Source organism: Bubalus kerabau, chromosome 14 (assembly GCF_029407905.1).
Source record: "Bubalus kerabau isolate K-KA32 ecotype Philippines breed swamp buffalo chromosome 14, PCC_UOA_SB_1v2, whole genome shotgun sequence".
NCBI classification, from domain to species: domain Eukaryota; kingdom Metazoa; phylum Chordata; class Mammalia; order Artiodactyla; family Bovidae; genus Bubalus; species Bubalus kerabau.
Genome location: NC_073637.1, coordinates 3,122,715 through 3,139,212, shown reverse-complemented (window position 1 = coordinate 3,139,212; position 16,498 = coordinate 3,122,715). Strand labels below are relative to the sequence as shown.

General features: G+C 59.1%; 1 protein-coding gene across 6 annotated transcripts; it reads right to left on the bottom strand.

Annotated features, from left to right (window-relative positions):
- Positions 1 to 298: 298 nt before the first annotated feature.
- Positions 299 to 12,669, bottom strand: PUF60 (poly(U) binding splicing factor 60). 6 transcript variants are annotated; one of them, XM_055545579.1, is made up of 12 exons: positions 12,482 to 12,669; positions 7,773 to 7,862; positions 5,498 to 5,593; positions 5,297 to 5,386; positions 4,394 to 4,444; positions 2,269 to 2,430; positions 2,106 to 2,198; positions 1,787 to 2,000; positions 1,507 to 1,697; positions 1,238 to 1,373; positions 814 to 1,049; positions 299 to 735 (listed from the first exon to the last, which is right to left on the bottom strand). In XM_055545579.1, exons 1-12 carry the CDS (start codon positions 12,503 to 12,505, stop codon positions 436 to 438), a joined length of 1,683 nt encoding a protein of 560 aa, XP_055401554.1. In that variant the 5' UTR covers positions 12,506 to 12,669; the 3' UTR covers positions 299 to 435. The 6 variants fall into 6 exon arrangements, with proteins under 6 accessions (XP_055401554.1, XP_055401549.1, XP_055401555.1 ...); XM_055545574.1 differs by having other exon boundaries at positions 7,773 to 7,859; positions 12,482 to 12,639; XM_055545580.1 differs by lacking the exon at positions 4,394 to 4,444.
- Positions 12,670 to 16,498: the final 3,829 nt, after the last annotated feature.

Genomic DNA, 16,498 nt, shown 5'->3' with positions numbered 1-16,498 from the left:
CCTGGTGGACTGCGTGTGTCCTAGGACTTCGGAGCCTCTGGGTCAGCCTTCTTGCAACACTACCTGAGCATGTGACAGTAGAGCCCCGCACAGCAGGAAGGCCACCCCCAAGGTTCACCGCCACCCCGTGCGGGCACCAAAGAACCAAGCAACTCCTGCTGACCCCGGCAAATGCCTTCCTTTGCGGTATTCAGGTCTCTGACCAACAAGGCTCGCTGCCTCTGCGCTGCCTGGGTGCTCGCCCTGCCCCGCACCCGCACCCCCGCCCCGGGAGCCAATAAGCACAAGACTACTGTCAGACAGGGACGGTCAGGGCCAGCAGCACCTGCACGTTTATCCACAGGCTGGGCGGCCGGGCCCGAGATACCATTGAATCACTCTATAAAACCCAGAGGAAACAAGGAAAAAGTGCGAGTCCAGGGAACGGGGCCGAGGTCATGCAGAGAGGTCACTGTTATCAAAACGCTCCTGGTCATACACTTCAGCCACCACCTTGCGGCCAGCAAACCAGCGCCCATTGAGGGCCTGGATGGCCTTGTGAGTCTCAGAGGCTACGGAAAACTCCACAAAAATCTTGACAATGATCTCCGCGTCCTCTTCCTCGCCCTGTTTCTCTTGGTAGATGATGACACGGTTGACAGCACCAAACTTGCCACACTCCTCAGTCACCTCCCCTTCCAGGTCATCGTCGATGTCCTTGGGGTCCACCATGTTGCGCAGAACCATCACTGTGGACTGTGGGGGGGACAGCTGAGAGCTGTGGCTGGCTGGACCGCCCCACCCCGCCCGGCCCCACCGGCCCCGGTGGCCCACCTCCTGCTTGCGGAGGAGCTTCTGCATCACCATGTGGCGGGCGCTGCTTCCTGAGATGCTCATGTGCTCCTGCTCACTCAGCATCTCCGGCCGCTCCGACTCGGGAAACAGCTCTTCCTCCTCCTTCTCCTTCTTGGGCTCCAGGAGACCAAGTGTCGGAGGGCTGGCCAGGATGGGATTCACCACACCCACAGAGGGGATGGTGACCGGAATGGGAGGCCGAGCCGGGGTCACACCTGCAGCAAACCCACCGAGTCAGCAGTCACTCCCCCCACCTCCCTCCATTCCCAGGAAAGAGCATGGCTGAACTGCCCTGGGGCGCAGTGGGCCCAGGGGGCGAAGAAGCTCGTTAAGGACAGCTGAAGGCATCAGGCCCAGAAGAGCAGCAGTGGAAGGAGGGAAACCTTGACCCACCCAGGCTCACCTGTGATGACTCCTGGGGCCTGGGCAGCCATGACGGCCTGGGGTAGAGCCCCCAGGGGCTGGGCCAGAGTCAGTGCAGGGGACACCAGTCCAGGAGTGGCTAGGGTACCCAGTACTGCTGCTCCAGCCACTGCTTCCTGCAACCAAGAAGGCCACCACGCTTAGTCCTGGATCTGGGTGCCTCCACTCAAGACCATAAAAGGGCCAGTCCCCACAGGACCAGTGGTCCCAGTGCCCACTACTGAATCACACAATGGCACCATTCCTTACCTGAGCTGTAATCTTGGCTGTGGCTGCAGCTGCGGCCACGGCAGCAGCCGGCGGGAGGCCTCCAGGTGTGGCCGGTGTAAGCAGGGGCATAGGGGGTGTGACAGCCTTGCCCACCCGCAAGTACTGGCCCCCCAGATCAAAAAGGTTCATGGAAGACACGGCATCCTGGGACGATTGGGCTTTCTCATATTCTGCAGAGCAGGAGCGCAGTGAGGGCCAGCCTTGGGGCTGGGGTGTGGGGGGAGGGGGCTTCACCCCACCCCCACCTTCCCAAACTCACCAATGAAGCCATAGCCCTTGTGCTTGCCAGTCGTGGGATCCCGAGCCAGCGTGCAGGATTTGATCTTGCCAAAGGCCTCAAACACACTCTTGATGTCATCATCTGAGAGGTCCTGGTGCACGGAAGCCACGTAGATGCGGTTGAAGGCTCGCGCCTCCTCAGCCAGCTGGTCTATGATGGGCTGAGCCTGCCCTATGTTGCTGGGTCTGCCCACCTGGGGTAGAGACAGGAGACAAAGAGCCCCCAGTCAGTCTAGGCTGGCTATCCGGACACAGAACACACTGCACACTGGCCCCAAGGTCCCCTCCCCAGCCCTCACCTTGATGTTCCTGCCTCCCAGCATCACGGAATTCATCTGCTCCAAGGCCAGCTGGGCGGCTTCTGGGACCTCATACTCCACAAACGCAAAGCCCTGGACATAGGAACGTGCAGTTAGGCCAGGAGAGTGCAGAGCTGGGGCGAGGTGGCAGACGGACCCTCACCTTGTGCTTCATGGTGACGGAGTCCCAGGACATGTCGATGCTCTTGATAGGCCCAAAGGGGGCGAATGCCTGGCGGATGGTGTCCTCCCCTAGCTCGTAGTAGATGGAGCCCACGTAGACCCGGCACATGATGGCCAGTGCCCGCTGCCGCTGAGCCGCCATCTGGAGCAGGAACAAGGGGAGACAGAGCCACTGGCCTGTGAGGGGTGGCGAGACGCTGGGCAGCCCCTTCCCCTCCTGGCCCACCCCTCCCCCTCCTGCTCCGCTGTGGGGAGGGCTCCCCACGCGGTGGTGTGGTGCAGGATCTGCCCCTGCAGTCAGGGTGGCGGGGGTCGGCAAGACCCCAGCCCAGGAAGGAAAGTTAGGCCTGAAGGCAGGAAACGGACACACCCTGGCCCACCCAGGTCCCAGGCAGACTGACAGCACAGCTGACAGCTGGTCGGAAGGCAGGGCTGCAAGCCCTCCACTCTGGGGCCGGGCACCTGGGCGGGCTGGGAGGTCCTCTCAGGGTCCTGGCCATGCACTCAGATAGAGAGGGAAGGGGGAGCCGCCAGGCTGCAGGGACGCTGGTGTGAGGCAAGAGAGGGGGCAAAGACGGGGCAGCTACTGCCCAGAAGAGACCCCAGGGAGGAGGTCAGGAGCCCAGTCAGGGACTCCCCGGAGAGAAGACTGGCAGCACCGCTCGCGCAGCCCCATCGCCTTGAACCCTCATAGAAAGGGCTGCTGGTCCCTGGGAGCCTCACGAGGGAGCAGAGCCACCGAGAGGAGACGCCCCGGGGTCTGTGCGGGTGGGCGCCACTGCCTCCATGCTGGGGCCCCCAGTCGCTCGAGGAGACACTCCCACCCGGCCACCTCAGATAACAGGCCTCACGGGCAGCGCTCCAGAGCCACTCGCCATGGGGCACTGGGGGGAGACCAAAGGCCCAGGGCAGGCCAAGGAGATGGGCCCTGGCTCCAGCCCCTCAGCGGGCGACCCCCACACCCTCCTGAGGTTCCCCATAACCAGAGGCCAGTTTCTTTTTTCAGATATGCCAACTGGTCTAGGCCAACTGCCAACTGGCCAGGCCCCCACATCCTGCCAAGAGGAGCCTAAAAATAAGGCTCATGGCCCCCAGACAGGACCCCCTCCTCAAACTATGCTCCCAACAAAGAGGCCACAGGCTTCCTGTCGAGATCAAGGACTGTCCCCCCTCCCCCAACACTTATGTCCCCTCTTGCGCCAGATGCCCCAGATGTGAGACCAGCTGCCCCTGGGGTCAAAGTTCTCCAGGATAGGAGCATCTCTCCTCTTCAGTGTGGGCTCCCCAACAGTGGGGGTGCCCAGAGTCCCCTGCCTGACCTGCTCCCACAGACAGACGCTCCCTAGAGAGGACACGGGGTCTGTCTGGCCCCTGAGGACAGGACCGCGTGTCCCCTGTGAGAACTCACACTCAGGGACGGCCCCTGGGAAGGCCACGTTTCCCCCTCAGACTCCCAGAGGGGCCTGGCCTCCTCCTCAGCCTGCCTCTGGGGGCGGGAGGGGCATCTCCTCCCCACATTCCTCTGCTGACAGCAGCCGGGGCCACAGCCACCACCTGCTCCCTGCCCACGTGGACTCCGCCCCTTGCTGACAGCCAGGGTGCGGCCCAATCCTGCTCCTTCCCTCTCTCCTTCACGTGGGTCCCCCCAGCCCCCACCCCCTTCCCCCATCCCCCCTCCAGGGTTTGATGGGGCCGTGAGTTAAGACCCTTCTCTCCTCGGGCGCCTGACCCCAGCCAGGAGCCCGAGCAGCCTGGTGCCCGGCGGAGCTGGAGGCCTGGTGGCACACCCGATGTGTGCAGGCGGCACGGGTGCGGGGGGCCTGGCGCGGGCAGCTGCCCTCCTGGCCGGCTGCCCTCTGCAGTTACCTGGCCGGTTAGTTTTAAGGCGGGCCCTCAGAGCAGATGCAGGCCTCCCCAGGGGCGGTCCCGGGGTGGGTGCCCCCCACACCACTGGCCCCGCCGCGCCTGGCGCTCTGCTGCGCGCGTCCTGAGCTGGCGGGCAGGGCCGGCCACGGGGAGCAAGGTCCCCAGCACATGGGCGCACTGCCCCCCTCTAGCCCTGACTAAGGACATGAGCCCCGGAAGAAGTGAGCATGTCTATTGACCGATTGCAAAGGTGAGAGAGGATCTCCAAAGCCCATTGTCACTGCTGCCATCTGAAAGACAGTAAAGACAGAGTTCAGTCTGTTGGAGCCGAGCAGTCTCCGCTCTCGTCACACCTCACGCAGACAGCGGCAAGGCCCGGAGTCCCCGCCCTGCCAGGAGGCCCGCCTGCCTTCCCACGCTGCCGGGCACCTGGCTGGCCACCGGCACCTGCCCAGGGGGGCCTCAGAGCCCCAGGTGCCCCGCCCCGCAGCCTGGCCGGCAGGGGCAAGAAGGAAGGGGGAGGAGCAGGAGGAGGAGGAGGAGGGGGAGGGAGGGGAGGAGCGGACGGAGCACAGTCAAGAGCCAGGCACCCCTGGCAGCGTGAACGTTTTGCGGGCTGGGCGGGGTGCGGGAGGCTCGAGGCCCAGGCCTGTCGGCTTCACCCTGTCCTCTTCCCCCATGGCCATGGCTGCCTCTGGCCATAAGCCTAGAGCAGGGCCCTGGGGAGGCGTCCCCAGCCTGTCCTCTCAATCCTGGGCCCTGAGCCGCTGGACTGGACTCACTGCAGGGGCGGGGGCCTGACCGCTCTTATCCGAGGCCGTGGGGGTGGGGAGAAACGCCCCTCGGGGCTACACCATCAGCCTCGCAGCTGGGCACACGGCTCGGGGGTGACCCAAGGCCACAGTCTGAAGTCCGAGAAGAGGAGCCTACTGGGGAAGGGCAGGGGTGCAGGGCTACAGAAGAGGGTTGGCAGGGGCCGTGGGCTCTCAATAGGTGGGTAGGGCTGGGCCACTCGTGCCTTAGGGAGGAACCCGGGGGTCCCAAGGAGTCCTTGAGAAACGGAGCACCACAACACCTCGCGGGGATGGCCGCAGGCACGAGTAGGAGAGCAGCGGCGGGGTGGGGGCGGGAGGGTGGCTCACCTGCAGATTGGTAAGCTGCTGCTGCTGGTGGGCGATGGTCTGCTTCACCAGCACGCTCTTGATGCTCTGCTCCATGGCGTACTTCTTGGCCTGCGAGAGAAGGCAGTGAGGAGCACTGGGGGGCCCGCCTGTGGGGAGATGGGCCTTCCTCCGCCCCCAAAGGCATCCCCTGCCGCGGAGCCCCAGGAGGGACGCGCTCACCTTCTGGAGGGCCTCCTGCTGCTCGGGCGTCAAGGGAGGCAGTCCCAGCTTCGCGGCTGTGCCCTGCCCGTTCTCCATCTTGATGGAGTCTGTCCCCTGCAGACGGGAGCAGGGAGATGGCTGAGAGCAAGTCCCCGACGGCCCTCCCATGGCCCCAGGCCCACCCCGCCCTCTACCCGACCACTGCGCGTGGCCTGCAGCTCAGCCCGTCCCCAGGGACAGACTGTCTCCCGCCTGGGGCGGACATGGGTCCAACAGCCCAGTGCTGTCCCAGACCTGTCTCCTCCAGGACCCACTGGTAAGACACACACCAAAACAGACAGGCACGTTGGGGTCCTTGGCCCACCCAGAGCAGCTGCAGGACCCAGGCCCCTCTGGAGTCACCAAGACAAGCAATGAGCAGTCAGAGGAGCCCAGCCCTCATGGCAAGCCCGACCCCAGAACCTCAGGCTCAAGTTGCACAGGAGAGCTGGCTGGCACTGGCCTCCCAGACAAGGGGAGGGCCAGGGCTCTCTGAATGTTCTGGGATGCCCCGCTCTTGGGCTGCCTGGCACCCAGGCCCCCAACATCATCTCACAGCCACAGACTCAGCTTCCCTGCTCAGGACCAGTTCTAGGGACCACTCAAAAGAGCAAGTCTGGGAGGCGCCACCCTCCCAGGACAGCTGCAGGCGGTGCCCCACCCCCAGCCCTGCACACCATCTGGAGACCTGGACTTGCTCTCCCAGCCCACCTCACCAAACTTCTCCCTGGGCTATGCTTAGCACCCTGGCAAGAGAAGCCAGAAACAGGCCCACCGTGAGGGAACAGAAATGGACACCCGCCAACACGCTGGGTGAGCACAGGAACGAGGAGATGCTCTGACAGTGGCAGGCCCAGCCCGCTGCGGGCCAGGGCGGGTGCTACGAGGAGTGCAGGTATGCCCTCTGCTGAAAGGCATTTCTAAGCTGCTGGCAGGGGAAGGACACAGCCGTGGGAGTGGCAGGAGCGTGTGTGCGGGGGCTCGGAGCACACCTGCCCAGTCACCAGGCGCTGGGTGGCTAGCAACCGTCCGGACTGGGGATTCTCCAACCCCAGCGTGAAGCTTCGGGAGGACAGCAGGGACGAGAGGCAGGCCCCCAGCACAGGAGTGACGGGCAACCAGAGAGAGAGGCACAAAGGCGGCAGGAAGGGGCTGGCGACCCAGACCCTGAGAAGCACCCTCCTGACCAGCTGCAGTGCTAGGTTTCTAGCACAGGGTCAAAGGGCGGGAAGCTCTGGCAGCCCCTCCTCTGGCAGTGCAGTCTGGCTCCTGCACGGCGGTCCTCTCGGCCTGCCCGCCAGCCCCGAGCCCAGTTCTCCTCAGTGGGAAAAGAGGACGAGGGCCGGGGCCACGGCTCCAGAGCAGGCCGTCACCATGGTGATCAATGCCAGCCCCTCTCAGCCCCTCAGAAACTTCTCAATCTCCTCTTTGTCTTGAGAAACAAAAAGCCCTTCTCCTACCAACCAATGGCTGGCTACATAGCCAGCCAGATCGGGAAGGCTGGCTAGAGGGACACCCTGGCCCCCCTGCCCATCAGCTTCAGCCCCCATAGCTTCCCAGGATCCAGGCTGCATACCACAGCCCTCCCCAGGCAAGCTGGGCACCCGGCCCCAACAGCCCACACAGGCCACCCTGCTGAGGTCCTGCCCAGTCCTCTGGAGGCAGGCACTGCCATGCAGAAGCATAAAGAACCTTCTTATCCGAAGACAGCAAGGCCCAGCGCTCCACCCCCACCCCACGGGTCTGGCGATCAGCACTGGCTGAGACCCTCCAGGCCAACGCTGAAGTCGAGGCCCCAGACCTGTGCTCTGACCTGCAGAGGGGTTGGCGTTCATGTTTTACTTAGAGATCTGAAGGGAAACTCTATTTCTGGCTCTTAACACCACCCTGCACATTCTGAACGACACGTCCACCCTCCTGTATGACACCAGCAGGGAAAGGCACGCACCGCCCGAGGTTCGGGCCCACCTGACCACAGCCACCATCTGCCCGGGATCTGAAGACACGTGAGGCGAGGACGCCAAGTGGATGCAGAGAGGAGGCAGCTGGAGCCAGGAGGGAGGCTGGGTGGCAAGGGGGCAGGGCAGGGTCTCTGCCCAGAAGGCAGAGTCCCCGGGGCTCCTCCCGCTCCCACCCCCCAGCCAGGTTTCTCTGGGGCCAGGGACGCGCAGGCAGGCAGGCGGGCAGGCGGGCGGGCGGGCAGGCAGGCGGGCGGGCGGGCGGGCCTGAGGGCAAGAACGCTTAAGGGCAGTACCTGTGGAGGTTTCCATTTGTCTCCCGCTGCCACCACTGCCGCCGCCGCTGCTGCCGGCTCGGACCCCCCTCCTTGCTGGCCATTGACCTGCTGCAGGCAGGAAGGAGACGGTGTGACAACATTCGCAGACCCAGCCGCCCGGGCCCTCGCTTGTCTTCCCTGGTTAAGAGCTGGACTCTGCGAGGACCAGCAAGGAGCCAGTCAGAGCTCTGACCTGGCCCTGGGGCTTCCTGCAGCTGCCCCTCCACGCCTCACCCTGCCCGCTCCGCTCCTCCAGCACACCTGCCGCTGCCCAGAGCCCAGGCCCAAAGGGCTGGCCAGGAGAAACCAGAGCAGAGGCTGGGGCAGCCCCAGGCTGGCAGTAAGTCCTCAGAAAGAGATAGTGTGGAGAGCTGAGCTGTGCTCCTGGGCCCCGCTCAACAAAAGGCACTCGCTCCTGGGTCAAAAGCAGCCCTCTGGCCACACAGGAAAAGACGACCAGGACCACAGGTGGCCCTCTCCCCTTGAGGCAGACAGAGGCACCTCGCTAGCAGCCTGCACACACACTGGGCCAGCCCACACCTCAGTCTTGGTCCCGAGGCCCCTCCTGAAGATGGCTCTGACTGGCAGGCCGGGCAGCAGGGCTGCCTCTGTAGGCTCCCCTATGCCTCCACCCCCTACACACTGTCCAGGGCTGTCTAACTCAGGGCAGGTGAGAGTTTGGCCACATCTCGAGGAGCCAAAGAGCACTTGGTGTGAAGCCAGCCCAATGGCAGAAGGTGGGCAACATCATGGAAGTCAGGGTCTTAGTGGAAGGGCCCTGAGACTTCCCCACCATCTCAGAAGTCACAGAGCAGGAACCCACTCCCAACTCAAGCGTAAGACCCACACACATCTAGGACGACAGCCTGGGGCGAGAGCCCTGCCCACCCTCAAGGCGCTAAGCACAAAGCCAAAGACGCTGGGCTGACCTGGCCAGACTATGTCTCAGGTGCTCCAGCCTCAAAGGAAAGACAGCAGCACAAGCCTAACTGCACTAGAGATGTGACCAGTGGGCGTGGAAGCTGTGGCCCACCCAGCGCTGCTCCTTCCCTGGAACCCCTCTGAAAGTGGATCACTGCTGTGAGCCATGAAACCATGCTCCAGTGAGAGACAAAGGAAAGCGGGGCCCTTCTGATAGAGGTGCTACCCAGTGGGTGCTTGGCATCTGGGGAGAGGGTCTGGCTGTGCTCCAAGTGCCCTGGCAGCCCCCAGAACACACCAGAGCAGAGGCTGCCTTGCAAAACCCCAAGAAGAGGTAACTTCAGGTCCGGGCATGTAATCTAACCTCTTGACCCCTGTGAATTAGATCAACTTGAGGGCACATGTACAGATGATTTCCCACTCACCCAAATAAGTGCAGCAGCCAACAGGAACTAGGACAATGCTGAGACCAGAGATGGCTCAGAAGAGGCTTTGCAGGGAAATTCAGTCCACCCAGGACTCACAAAGGACAGCCGACCCCAGGGAATTCACGGCAGAAACAACGTCCCCAGTCCCACAGAGCCTAGGGCTCTTTTCTAAGCAGATGCTAAGAAAGCTTAGAGGGAACTGCCCTTCATCATTACAGCTAGTCTTACGCTATCCTCCAGCCGTGACCACAGCAGGCCACAGTCACAAAGCATCCCAGCAGCAGGCAGCAGCGCCTCGAGGGGTGCAAACTCCCTCTGGTGGGTGTATGTGGGGTGGGGGAGCGTGTGTGCAGTGCGGGGGTGTACACGGTGTGTGTGGTGGGGTGGGGTGCAGTGCAGCCCCAAGATTCCGGGGCCCAAACCCCTGCACTGCCACTAATCAATAGCCCAGGGCAAAAGAATCATTTCCATTAGAAAACCAGAAAAATCAAGTAATTACTTAACACCTCCAGCTTCAGGCTCATTAGGCCTGTCTCCTGGGGCAGGCAGGAAGATTCAGCGAGTGGCCAACTCTGGCCAACTCCATTTACAATACATAAGGCAATTCCTGCACATGGCCAGCAATCCACAGGTTTCAGTGATTTTTTTTTTTTGTATTATTACAACATCCAGAGTCAAGTCCCCACAGCAGGACTCGTGCAGGACGCTGCCTCCCATCTGGTCAGTACCCTTCACGTGGCGCCCTGCTATCCACAGCGCGGGCAGGTTCTGTGCGGGGCACTGCGGATGCACGAAAAGCAAGACAAGAGACATGCTAGCCAGCACCGACACGAGGTTATTTCTGTAGCACAAGCCCGAAGGAGAAAACCAAGCACAGGGTTGGAGAGAGGGAGTGTGAGGGCCCCGAGGCCACAGCAGCAGAGACAGCTTCTCGGTGAGGTGACAGGCAGGCTGGGACCCACAGGAGAAAAACAAGCACCTTCACCTCTGGGAAGGTGAGGGAGTCCAGTGCTTTTGCCAGATCGAACTCCTAGGACGATGGTCCCAAGTAGGAGTGAGCCCAGGTATCAGAGGAAGGGCCCGTGGCCTGTTTCTGCAGTGACCAGGCGGAAGGCATACAAAAGTTAGAAGAGGCTCTTCTGTATCTTCCTGGGTTCTTCCCCCCGAGATCACTGTCCACCAAGTCCAGTGCCACTCACCCCACCTCCCACAACAGCCAAAGCCACAGCTTAGGGCAGCAAACCAGCACTCTTCAGCAGGCACAAACCAGAAGATGGAGAAGCTTTTGCTATGCCCCTGCAGCACTGCAGGGAACTGGTGCCTCTTCTAGAAACCTATTCATTTGAAAGGTTAGAGGAGGAATGTGTTAGGCCACAGACTGGACCTCATTCCCACAAGCTGATAAGGTAAGTCTGGGCCTTTACAGTTTGTATATGCATGTTAACATACATTCATTAAACTCCTGTGGACAAGGAAATGGCAACCCACTCCAGTATTCTTGCCTAGAGAATCCTGTGGACAGAGCCCAAAGAGCTGCTGTCCATAGGGTTGCACAGAGTCGGACATGACTGAAGCGACTTAGCATGCATGCGTGCAGTGGAGAAAGAAATGGCAACCCATTCCAGTATTCTTGTCTGGAGAATCCCAGGGACAGAGGAGCCTGGTGGGCTGCCGTCTATGGGGTCGCACAGAGTCAGGCACGACTAAAGTGACTTAGCAGCAGCAGCATCAACCTCCTGAAAAGGATTCAGACGGGCAGTGAAGACCCTTGTTGAAAAGCCCAGCTTCCAAGGTCCAGACCCAGTGCACACACCCAGCCCCACTGTGACACCACCAGGTCTGGCCCTGCCACAGCTGAGCTGGGCGCCCCTGAGCAAAGCTGGGGTGTGGTGCTGATGCAGGTCTGCGGGTGCTCGGGGACACGAGGCCTCCACTCTCACTGGTCTCTGCTCCTTCTACACCTCCCCAGGAGTTTTGGTCCTTGTCTTCAAGCCTCCCTCTCCATCATCTTAAAACTCTGGTGACTTAGACAGTCACCAAGGCCTCCACCTTCAACTCTCTTCTCTCTAATGCCCCTGTCACAAAGGTGGTTGCTCCTGTGGCTTCAGCAGGAAGCAGGATATGGCACAAGGAAGTCAGTGAAGTTAGCCAAATCTGAGACTCACACAGCGTGGGCCCCCCTCAGAGCCTGGGGCCGCCTTCTCACTGGGAGTCCGCTTCTGCCCCAGTGAGGCAGGTTCGCCCCCTCTGTGGCCATCAGAGCCTGAGGGAGGCAGCCTAAGTACGCCCGCTGACCCTCAGATCTCCCCCATCAGTCCAACCTCCAGCCACACGCCTCTCACACAAACCCCATCCATTAGACTGAGCTGGGGAGGGGTAGGTAAATAAAGGGGTGAAGTTCCCTGTGAGGGTCTGTGAGGGGACTCAGTGGCACAAGTCTGGGAGGAGGAAGAGTGAAGAGAGACTTCCCCAAGAAGTGCTGTGTGAGGAGAGGCTGTCCATCTGTGCTTAGCGCTCCATGTGGCTGAGCACTAAGCAAGGCAGGAGAGATGCCTGCACGCGCCCTAACACCTCAGGCACCCTGAGTGGAAACTGGTCTCCAGCGCCCAGCAGACGGCGGAACAGGGCAAGACTGTCTTTCGTTCCCTACTGCTCCCCCAAGCCCTCGCATAGCGCTTGGGACAATATGACTGCTCAGGATACGTGCAACGAGAGATGTAATGAGAAGCCTCGTCTTCCCTTCCTGAGTAGGGGTTGCAGGACGGAATCCCTGCTGGCTGGAGACCTCTTCTCCGCTGGACATCAGCAGAGAGCCCGTTCACAGCTCTGTACTCAAGAAGCGAAAGCCTCCCTCCTCAACAGGCCCGATCCCGTCCTACAGGCCCGCCCTGCGGCCCCTACACGCTGGAGGGGGAGATGCCACGGTTCCACGGTGCTCCGCCTTCAAGTCTGGGATACAGGCTCACAACGTGGGCAGAGGGGAACGACTACCGTCTGGCCCCGCCCGACCGCACCGCGAAGAGACCCGGGTCGCCACACGGCACGGGCACCCCCCAACCCCGGTCAATCCCAGCCGCACCACGGGTCACAGCCGCGCCAGGTGCTCCCGCGCCGGCTGCCGGAAGTTGTAGTCTGCGGGCCGGAAGCTGCGGCCGCAGGCCGGCCCCCCTCCCCTCGCGCCCGCCCCGCCCCCGCCTCGCGCGACCGAAGGCCGCAGAAGCTCGCGCTGGGCTCCGGAGCGGCCGCTACGTCCCCGAGGGACCCTCGGCGCCCTGGCCGGGCCAACAATCTGCTCCCGCGGTCTGAGCGGCGGCCCGCGGTCACCGGGGTCTCACTTACTAGCGCTATGGTCGCCGTCGCCATCTTGTGCCCGTCGCGGCCGCCGCGCGCGCCACACGCTTCGGTTCCTTCCGCGGTCTCGCGCGATCTAGGCGCCGGCGGAGGCGCTCTCAAGAGAACGGAACTCTCGCGATTAAAGGCCCTTTCCCCAGCGACGTGGAAGGAAAAAGGAACGCGCTTCCGGTGCGGGGAGGAACAGTTAACGCTCCGGGAAGGGCGCGCGGAAGGGGCGGGGGCGGGGCGGTGGCGCGCGCGACCGCCCCGCCTCCGCCTGCCGCTAGCACCGCCCTCCGCCGGCCTGTTAGCGTCCTAGGTCGCCCCTCCCCTCGCCTCTCGCGGCCGCTTTTCCTTCGCTGCTAGGTTTCTCTGTCTCCTTTGCAGGAAAACCCTGAGGCCGGGCACAGATGGCCGGATTCTCTCTAGAGCTGCGGTTGAAAACTGCGACCAAGAATCGCCTTTTTTCGGACTCAGATTTCGAAATGCCTCTTTGCATCGTATCTCTGAATGCGCCTACCAATGCATGGTGTGTTCCCTGTTATGGTCGCATTTTCTCTTTCCAAAACTGATAGCGTCCTAGAGCCACCGACGTAACAGTCTGTAGAACTGCAACCCAAGAGACAGGCTTCCGAACCAATCCCCTGGGAAGGGTATGCACTCAGTCCCCTTAGTTCTGAACTATAAAGTTCCAGGTGTCCATCCCTGGCGTTGAGCTGCCCTCGACGTTTATTGCATGCCACACCCAGTCCCAAGACCCTCACTCAGAGAAGCTCAGGCCCTGACGTTGTCAGCTTAGCAACTTCAGCCTGCCTGAGGTAGCAAAGTGTCTTCCCCAAGGAGGCAGGTCTCCTCTCAACCCTGGGAGGCTTAATGTGAAATACAGACACCCTGTTTAAACACGACAATATTTTACTCATTTACCTTTCCTCTAAAATGATAAGAAAGAGTGCTTCGTTCAGTCATGTCCAACTCTGCGACCCTATGGACTGTAGTCCACCAGTCTCCTGTGTCCATGGGATTCTTCAGGCAAGAATACTGGAGTGGGTTGCCATTTCCTACTCCAGGGGATCTTCCCAACCCAGGGATCGAACTCATATCTCGTGTCTCCTGCATTGGCAGGCAGATTCTTTACCCCTAGCACCACCTGGGAAGGTTGCACCACCTTTATAAAGCCAGAAACCCCCAAAGACAAAGAGGTGGAATGTTGTGGAGCTGGAGGAAGGTGGACAACAGGGGCTGCTTTAGCATCCTGGAGGTCGAGGTCCAAGAGATGGTTCATGTGAGTGCAGTCATGACAAGGAGGAGATAAGAGCTCCGGCCCTACTGGCAGCGACTGAGAGGTGAGCTCCAGCAGAGGCACACTTGGAGGGCCTGCCTGTTCTGAAAGTGGGGGAATACATGAGATTCCTGCCTTTCTGCCACCTCCACCCCTGGCTCCCCAATCATGTGCCACTCACAATCCTCAGAGAGAAGAGCCTGTCTCTGCAGGATCTCCCAACACACACACACACACACACACACACACTAGACTGGCCGTTGAGAGGTGGGGAGGAGAATGACCTGGCTCCATCCTTGACCTCAAAGCTCACAAGGCAATAAGCGCCAAGGCAACCCAGAAACACCAGACACCTGAGGGAGAGGAAAACTGGAAAAGGAAAAGGGACTCAGAAGGAATAGAGCCAATAGAGCAGGCCAGAGAGGAAAGAAAAAAGAAAAGCTAAAACCATATCCTTAGAGATATAGGATGTTGCATCAAAGTACATGAACAAGATGCTGTAAAAAAAAACATTCAGCCAGTGAGAAAGCAGTTACAAATGAAAAATATGAGAGGAAAAGGAACAGTTAAACAGATAAGTTGCAAGATAAAGTTGAAATCTTCCAGAATGTATAACAATGAAACCATATAGCTAGAAAACAGACAATGGAGTAGTGTCACACTCGTCAGCACTCTGCAGTACTAGAACCAGCGGGTGCCTCAGAGGCCTCCATAATAGGGTGGGCTGGGACTGGAAGAGGGGGCAAAAGCACCACTCCCTGGTGCAGCTCTGCCTGTGAAATCTGGCATTGCTGCGTTCAGAGTGCCAGTGTGCTGGGCACTGTTTTCGTTCCTTTTCACAGTTAACTTGTGCAAGCTCATGACCACCCCCATGCAATCTGAACCACTGTCTCAGAAGCAGCTGAGTGGCTCCAGAGCCTCTGCCCCTAACCTCTCAGAAAATAAGTCCAACATCTAAGTAAGCATTCCAGAAAAGGGAAGGGGAGAAATCAAAACAGCAAAGAAAACTTCTTAGAACTGAAAGGTTGGGATCTCTGGACAACAGATGAAAGAGAAAGTCATATTGAGTTCTTACTGCAGAGCACAGAGAACTATCAACGTATTCAATATCAAGTGATAAACCATAGTGGAAGAGAATACAGAAAAAAAACCCACTTTGCTGTAAAGGAGTAATTAACACAACATTATAAACTGCTATACTTCAATAAAAAATAATAATGGAAGAAAAGCGAGAGGTCTACATCAGAACCTCAGATATGCAGATGACACCACCCTTATGGCAGAAAGTGAAGAAGAATTAAAGAGCCTCTCAATTGAAGGTGAAAGATGAGAGTGAAAAAGCTGGCTTAAAACTCAATGTTCAAAAAACTAAGATCATGGCATCCGGTCCCATCACTTCATGGTAAATAGATGGGGAAACAATGGAAACAGTGACAGACTATTTTCTTGGGCTCCACAATCACTCTGGACTGGATAATGACTGCAGCCGTGAAATTAAAAGATGCTTGCTCCTTGGAAGAAAAGCAATGACAAACCTAGACAGCGTATTAAAAAGCAGAGACGTTACTTTGCCTGCAAAGGTCCATATAGTCAAAGCTATGGTTTTTCCAGTAGTCATGTACTGATCTGAGAGCTGGACAATGAAAAAGGCTGAGCGCCAAAGAACTGATGCCTTTGAACTGTGGTGCTGAAGAAGACTCTTGAGTCCCTTGGGCAGCAAGGAGATCAAACCAGTCAATCCTAAAGGAAATCAGTCCTGATATTCATTGGAGGGACGGATGCTGAAGCTGAAGCTCCAATACTTTGGCCACCTGATGCAAAGAGCCGACTCATTTGAAAAGACCCTGATGCTGGGAAAGATTGAAGGCAGAAGGAGAAGGGGATGACAGAAGATGAGATGATTGGAGGGCATCAGTGACTCGATGGGCATGAGTTTGAGCAAACTCTGGGAGATGGTGATGGACAGGGAGGCCTGGCATGCTGCAGTCCATGGGGTCACAAAGAGTCGGACAAGACTGAGTGACTGAACAACATCAGGACACATCGTTGATAATTTCCAAAGCATTCAGGTAAAGAAAAGATCCAGAGAGAAGACATCGCAAAGGTCAGAACTCAGAAAGGCATGGGAATTCTTGGGACTAGAAGCCCAACTTTAAGAGAGTAGTGACAGCAAGCTGCAGACTCCGTAAATGAATCAAGGAGGAGGAAATCATGGGCTCCAGCGGAGAGAAAGGAGGTGCTCCAGGACACTGCTGAAGTCGTAGCCCATGCTCACAGCCGGGGCAGGTGGCAGGGTGAGGGGTCCAGGAAAAGATGGAAACAGCAGTTATGCAACAAATCCCAAGTTTGAGAGGAGGTTCACACTTCTGCAGGAGAATCTAGGGAGGAATTAATGACATGTATGGAAAACTAAGCCCCCCAAAAGGCAATGATTAACTGCAGGGAAAACAAAAAGTTGTGCAAAGAAGCAAATATTTTCCTAGGACACCGTTCTCTGCTGAGACCTGTGGGAGTGAAGCTGTAATAGTGCCCATCACATTGAGAAGGCGCTGTGTCAAGGGACTGAGGCCAGTGGACTCCCTTCCCCCCAGAGGACATCAGCAGGTGACACATAATGTAGAAAAACTGATGAAAAGCAGCGAAAGCATGTGTGCGTGTCCTTGTGAAACATGCATTTTAAATGCCTGAAGAAACAGCTAAGAGAGTTGAATTTGCAAAGAATCAGAGTTAGACAGCATATTTAT